The sequence below is a fragment of the Solanum stenotomum genome, chromosome 12 (assembly GCF_019186545.1).
Source record: "Solanum stenotomum isolate F172 chromosome 12, ASM1918654v1, whole genome shotgun sequence".
NCBI classification, from domain to species: Eukaryota; Viridiplantae; Streptophyta; class Magnoliopsida; order Solanales; family Solanaceae; genus Solanum; species Solanum stenotomum.
In genome coordinates, this window is record NC_064293.1 from 9,808,066 (window position 1) to 9,815,742 (window position 7,677).

General features: G+C 35.9%; 1 protein-coding gene across 1 annotated transcript; it reads right to left on the reverse strand.

Moving 5' to 3' along the window:
* Window positions 1-1,264: 1,264 nt before the first annotated feature.
* Window positions 1,265-4,798, reverse strand: LOC125849038 (BTB/POZ domain-containing protein At4g08455). The gene is made up of 2 exons (XM_049529030.1): window positions 4,335-4,798; window positions 1,265-1,883 (listed from the first exon to the last, which is right to left on the reverse strand). Exons 1-2 carry the CDS (start codon window positions 4,704-4,706, stop codon window positions 1,416-1,418), a joined length of 840 nt encoding a protein of 279 aa, XP_049384987.1. The 5' UTR covers window positions 4,707-4,798; the 3' UTR covers window positions 1,265-1,415.
* Between the last annotated feature and the right edge of the window lie 2,879 nt (window positions 4,799-7,677).

The following is a 7,677-nucleotide window of genomic DNA, read 5'->3' on the forward strand; positions in this document are numbered from 1 at the left end:
TATCTATCCATCAAATATAGTAATAAGTTATATGAACATTAATACATAAATATCTTTTTTATTATTTAGCTACCAAATTGCCCCTTAGCTTATATATTAAAAACTGAAAGTAGATAATAACAATTAACTTTTAAATTCTTATATATATTTTTTAATGATAAAGACTCATAAATATCTCTTAAATATGGGAAAAGACTCGTGAATATCCTCTTTCAATCTTTTGATCTAAAAATACACACAATTTTTAAAAAATACCCTAAGCTATTGAAACTGACTCAAATTTACTTTTCTTCCACCTTTTTGGTCTAAAAATATCATCAATCTTGTTTTTTATTCAAGAATACCCCTCCTCACCCCACAACCAGCCCAAAATAGAATTACATCTCCCTCCGCAGTAAAAATAATCATGACCTAGATAGCAAATCAAAAGCTATGGAACTTGGGTGTGAGTCTTTTGTCGAAATGAAATGGCTTTTCTTTTTATCTTTTTTATTTAGGGAAAAGAATATTTGTACCCCAAAAAGGGAAATTATTTACAAGCAACTACTCCCTTACTTTTATACCCCAGTTTTTAACTACTAATGTGCGTTTATTGTTTGATATCATCAAAGTATATATATACTTACTTTGATGGTATCAAAGAGGAAGAAACAGTGCTTCAATAAAATACTACTTGGTTACTTTTTGATACCATTATAATATTTATATACTCTGATGGCAACAAGGAGGAATGCAGTGTTTTAGTGAAAAGACTGCTCAATTACCGTTTGATACCAGCAGAGTACGTAGATATCATAAAAGTATATAGATACCACCAGAATATATATTTACTCTAATGGGATCAAGGATGAAGAAACAATTAATCAACGAATAGAACAAGGGGACAGTCGGGTAAATAATTTGAGCTATGAATCCATTCAAGATAAAGTTGGGTCCAATTTGGGTAAATATTTCACTTAATGGGTCCAATTTGTGTAGTTTTCCCTTTTATTTATTGTAATGAGGAATTATTACACATATTGAGCTCGATCGGCATATTTTTTGTTTTACGACCCGTAACTCTTCCTTAGCAAATAATAGAGCGAATATTAGTAGCATAACAAAAGAGCCTTCCTCATCATTAATATCTTTGCTCGCTGCAATTGTGACCTCTCAGGAGAATCATCCGAGGGAGAAATGCAATTTCCCAGTTCAGTGAGTGAGCTCAAAATGAAGTTAAATTTAGTCGGTAATCAAACTTAAATGTTGTTGTAGGAGTATCAGCTTCAGAAACTTTGTGATTGTAGCAATGCCGGAACATTTATACCTAATTCTTACTGATCTTTCAAATCAAACAATTCCAGTTAACATTCATCATTTGGGGATTTTATATATTTAGACAATCCTTCTACTACTTAAGTCAATATGACCATGGACTATGCTTTAGCAACTGGATCTTTCTGCACAGCAGTGTTAACCTGTTTGGAAAGGTAAGCTTCATAGATTTCTACAACTAGCCTGGGATCCTTGTCCACGAGTTCTTTGTATTCTTCTCGCTTGCTCAGCTTGTCCATGTTTTCCATGATCAATGAAAGCGCTGCATCAAGCAACTTCTTTGCATTGTGCTGGTGAGCAAATCCATAGTTAGGAAGTGAGTTCTCCCAGTTTAACTTGGAAATTAGGAACTTCTCACAATACGTCTTCAGATGATTCACTTGGTATTTTTCTGCCAAAACCAGAAGGTCACAAGCCATAAGCTCATCCAGGCATGCATCAGCGGTGTATAAATAGGTCACAAAGGCACGAAGTGCTTCATAAGACACATCACTGATTTTAATCGTGCCACTGAGGCTTTCTTCCATCTCATTTTCAAGCATAGCTCTGAACACCGGGGAACGACTGGCCTGCATGGGAAATGGGAATATCAAAAGTTTGAAAAAACTAGAAGTGCAAAAACTATTTCATATAGATTGGTACTAAACCACTTGAGTGAAAAATAATAATTAAAACAGTAAATGGAATCACATATAAATGTGAAAAAAGAGGAGAGTAATTCCTATATTTTTCAAATGCTTAGATCATATCTAAGCAGAAAATATAAAGACATAACAATAATGAAAACAGAAAAAATTAAAGTAACGATAAGGAAAACTAAGATTTCACATGGTGGAGAACACAACAAATTGATCATGAAATACTGATTACAAATGTAAGCTTGGCTATGCTACTGTTCCAGAACTCCATCAATAAGATTGAGTGGAAGATAAAGACTCCAACGCCAGAAGAATACCAACATGATCATGCAAAATGTGAATAAGCTTCTCGCAATTTGCAAAATTGTCCAATGTGGCATATCTTATAGCTACCATGATATAGATTGAACATATTGCACCAAACAGTGTATATTTTGTGTTCATCTATTTATGGAAGTTCAAGGCTTCATGCAACAAGCAATTTGCTACCCTTCTTTCTTAGGGGTCAGTTTAACATCACATTCGGTATGCTAAAGTGAATCATGCTAGTACACCACAAAAATATTTCTGTATGATTAGAATAGAAAAGATAAACTGGTAAAGATAAATCTGATCTTCAACATTGTTTACAAAAGTACCATGTTGAATAATTACCTAGTGGCCATGTAGTATGCAGTAGCTTATAAGTTACAACATAAAGTAATGTTAATAGAACCAACAGAGTGAACACGCATCCCACTGGCCACAACTGTCAAGGATGAACCTTACCCACTTTGGGAGTAACCTATATTCTATCCATATTTAACCTAATTTTAAGTCTCAATACCACTCACCCAACCCATACAAATATGGGTGGGTTGGTTAAAAATGGTTTTAATTGCCAACACTAGGCAAAAGTAACCAGCATAAGTCGAGATGTCATTTTATGGCATGATTCACGTTGTAGATCACCTATTAAATATTTTAGAAAGAACATCTGACGTGGAGTGAGTTTGAAAATTGAAATGCTGTATAGCTGGAGAGTACTGATGCTAAAGGTTCTCTTGAAGTACACCTAAACTTTGAAGTTCAGTAAAGCTAATGTTTGCTTAGCTTTCTCGTACTATGACAGTTAGAGGATAGCACTAGAAAGTAAACATAGTTGAGGAAGTGATACTAATAGTTAAGAAAATACCATGAATATTTTTTATTTTTTTGATGAATATCATGAATAATTTGTTAAATGATTAGGAATAGATTAAAACAGCATCTTTCTATCTAAATCGGAAATTAAAAGGGTTCTTGAACTTGATTGAGCCCAACCATTTTGTTGGATTGTAGCTCTGTCAAATCAGTTGTCTGAATACTATTGTTTGTTTTTATAGTTGTTTTTTATTGCATCAGCGCCTTTACTCACTACGGCCCATGCTTTTCAGTGCGCTTTGGCTTAATCCCTCAGCAGACCTTAAAGTGGCTTTCTATGTTTTTCCCTAAGACAACTCATGGAGAGCATAGAAACTTAGTCCATCAGCTGCAGTTTTTCATATGTTCTGTCCTTTAAGCAGTAAAACTATAAGTCGTAATATGAATTTCTTCACAGAGGCTCAACTTACAACAGCCAATTCACTAGCGATCTTGCAGATTTTGAGCAACTTCAAAACAAAATGCCTAACAGAAGAAAACTCCAGACAACTTTAGCCTCCCATCCACTAATAATAGCTATAAATAGTGGTAACCAAGCCCACAATTTACATTCTGATACATAGAGCCAAGTTGCACTCCCGGTCTAACTTAAACTACCAGCAGTCCAGCACTGCGTTCCTTTCAAAAGTACTTGATCTACGCAATGCCATACCCCCAACAACTTGTACAAACTTTTCCCTTATTTTGTTCACAAGGGGCCACAATATGGATAAAGATCGCCTTTGTTAATCCAAAATGAGAGTACTATTATAGAAGTTTTAATAGTTGTAAAATACACTGTATGACTCAGATTGCCTTTGGTTCTTGACATTGATGATTCCATCTAATCATTTCCTAATGAAAGGAACAGTTATACTATAATTTCCTTTCCTGTTGATCTCAACATATCAATCAACAACTCCTTACAATAACAACATACCCAGTGAGATCCCACAAATGGGGTTCGGGGAGTGTAGAGTGTACCACTACCTCGTGGAGGTAGAGATGCTGTTTCTGAAAGACCTCGGCTCAAATCAACCAACTACTCCTAAATTCAAAAATTAAACAGACTAGTTTTGCACTGTCATTGACCTACCAACCCTAACTTGTTTATCCATCTGGAATTAATATCAATTAACTAAAACTAATTGGGGTTCCTACTTTTACAGTGATGGTGAATCGTATTCATAACAAAATTGTTGAATCAAAGTGGGTACTGACCAGAAGAGCGCGATTTGCAGGAACGGGAACAGGGTGAGGGGTGGATTTGCCGGACTCATCATGGGAAGCGACCAAAACGATGTCGGAGAAGAAGGGCACAGTTCGTTGTTGTTGGTGGAGGTGCTGGGATGGACTCCAGAAACGGAGGAAGTTTACTTTGGCTTTAAGGTCTTCGATCTCACGCTTGAGCTCTTCCTCAGTCTCGCTAGCTTCTTCGTAACACTCCCTGCAAGTGCCGGCGTCACGTGAGCTGTAATCCTCCTTGCATGAAACGCACTTCATTTGAGTTTCCGATGATTCTTCTTCTTCATCGTCTACTCCGAAGTCCACTGACGGTGTCGATGATCGACGCCGGTGATGCCCCCGTCTCATCTTCTTTTTCCTTTTTTTATTTTGTTTTGATCTTTACTCTCTACTCTTTGCTGCTGCTGCTGCACCACTTTTTATAAAGTTAATAAGAATGGGGTTCTATTGAATTTACAAGTTCAACTTGTATACCCAAATTAATATTTAGATTGTTACGTCACATAAAAAAAATATTATACGTAGTTAAAGGTCTGTGTGGATCTACTATTGAGCATCTGTTAAATCGACGGTGGTTTAAGTGGCATGAGTTTGATTTGAGATTTACATGATGAAACTAGCCAAGGTCATTGACTTCGGTCAAGATCAAGTTTAATTGAAGATAAACCTTGGCATTGACGTGGCTAAGGCATGACAAGGGCCGAACAAAGCTAAGACAAGACAATACTGTGATCGTGGCATGGTCGTGGCTAAACAAGTTTGAGGGCTAAGTATCGGGTAGGGATAGACGACTCAGAAGACTGAACCAATGACAAGTTGTGCAGGGGAGGACCTGCCCATAGTGTAGACACGTTGACACGTGCAAAGTTGGGCGGCCAAAAGTGAGATTTGGCGCCAGATTTGAAGGTTGCTCGCGTGTGCCTCACACATGAGTGGGCAGTTGGGCGGTTAAGCCAATTTCTAGCAGTTTGTGACTTGTTTGCATGGTAGATAAGTGTAACACCTCACAAAAATTCTATGTTAAGGGTCCAAACCATTCGTCGTAACTATATAAGCTTGAACTGGGTGATGTCTTACTTGTACATCGGGGTGTCAAAAATGAGCCCAACTATAGGTAACCCGCCTGGAATTTTAAGGGTTGGGCTCATGATAATTTGAATTGGGTTCAATTTCAACTTATTCAAGCCTTAATCCATTTTAAGGGAATCCTCAATTGAGCGCAATTTAATCTCCAATTTCAACTTATTTTAATACTCTTTATTTGCATTGATGAAATGTATGTTCCTATTGAAGGTATGAATTACTATCTATTTATATCTTTTAGGATTTATCTATCCATTTGAACTTGTTTTCTTAATTTTTCCTGAGTTCAAATTTAAATTATGGTTATAAAACTTAAATAACAATATATTAAAATTATTGAAATTAAGCGGATCAAATTAGACCCAACCCGTGTTTAAGCCCAACCCATTTGAGCCCAAAGTAAATTTGGGTGGGTCAGGACCCTACTCAATTTCTATTTCAACCCATTTTAATATCTTCAATTTCAATCCAACCCGCCCATTTGACACCCCTACTTGTACATATATATTAAGGGTTATTCCTAGGTGTAAGGAGTGTATCGTAAGTGGTTTAGGGTTATGAGGGACCTCTAACACTAAGTCGAGTTCAAAACCTTCCCATCAGCTAAGTTTTTCGCATTAGTTCATGCAAGGGTCAACTTCAAACAACCATATCTTTCAGCATATAAAATATTAGGTGTCCCATAACCTATCAAATTAAACTCTAAGGGTCTTCTTTCCAACGCCATCACGTTTGCATCAATTGGAGTTTGGAGTACAAAGTTGTATCCATTTTACTGGACATTGTCTTACCGTGCGCCGGCTATGCACCCGAGGCATTTTTCGCGTAATAGCACACTGATGCAGTGACTACTGCCTTCCTACGTGTTGGCCATGTGCCTGACACATTTTATGCACGCTAGCGTGTGTCTAAAATGTTTTAAGAAACCCCCCACCCCAAGACATAGTTCACTTTTCTAGTTCAAAAATTTATCCTTAAAAGGGAAATTCTCTGGAAACTAACTTCCTCCAAGGTTCATCTATCATCCAAGGTAATATTTGACCATGAAATTTCATAATCTCTTCATCTTTAACACTAATTAATATCTTTTTACTCATGGAATCCATAAGTTTTCAAGAAAATCCACCTCTAAGGTTCAAAAACAAGTTCTTGGTATCTTTTTCTCCAAAGATTCTCAAGAATTTAGAACGTTTAATGTATGTAAGGCTATCATAGTAAGTGAATGATTTCTTCCTCACACCCTACATCTAAATTTCAGTTAGCAAAGGTTCAACTAGGGTTTTAATCCCAAGGTTTACTACATTCAAAAGTTCTACTTATTCTCTTATCATGAATTTTTTATTTTTGTTGTGGGTTTTTCAATATATTGTTTATTGGATTATTTTTAATCATTGATCATGCTTATTTCATCCCATGAACCCTATTTGATTATGAATTTTATGAAAGCTTTGATATATCAGTTATTATGCATTATCTTCATAAAGAAAAACAAGACCAGTTTAAAGAAAGTATAATTAGTTTTAGAAAGGGTTTCAGTGAGTTTTTAAAGTAAGTTCAGTGCATTGATAAAAGAGTATTCAGAATAGTAAGTCAAGCCAAGATATTCAGCTTTTCCCTAAGGTGATACCCTTTTCCTAAAATGGAACTATATTAAGTTATTGAGCATTATTGCATGTTTTGATAGTAGTATTGAGCACCGAGTTGGTACAGGTTAGAGAATACAAACCATAACTATGAAACCAACATAGGATAGGATCGTGTCGTTGATTTTGAAATCTTCTCATTAAGCCCCTAGTAAGGGCTTAGATATTGGATCCATTAGTTCAATTCGTCCTTTACCTTGACAAAGTATTGGATGACTCTGGCAACATGGAAAAGATGTTGTATCATTATGAGACTCATAGTGATGGTTGTCGGTTAGAAACTCCCCAAGAAAAGTAAAATATTCTAATTTGGTATTTGATATTATTGCATATGACTAAGTTGTAAAACTTTGTTGATTTCAATACGCTTGCAGGCTTTACTTTACAATTATCTATTTTACAATTTTTTTTCTAAGTTACTCTTTCAGTGAAGTATATTCAGCCTAATCAGTGTTATATTTAGCCATTTACATACCGTACATTCCATGTATTGACGCCATTTGGTGCTGCATCTTTTAATGATGCAGATACATGTGCTCAAGATCGACAACAAGAGTTTCGTTAAGATCTTATCTTCCTTATCTTTTGGTGAG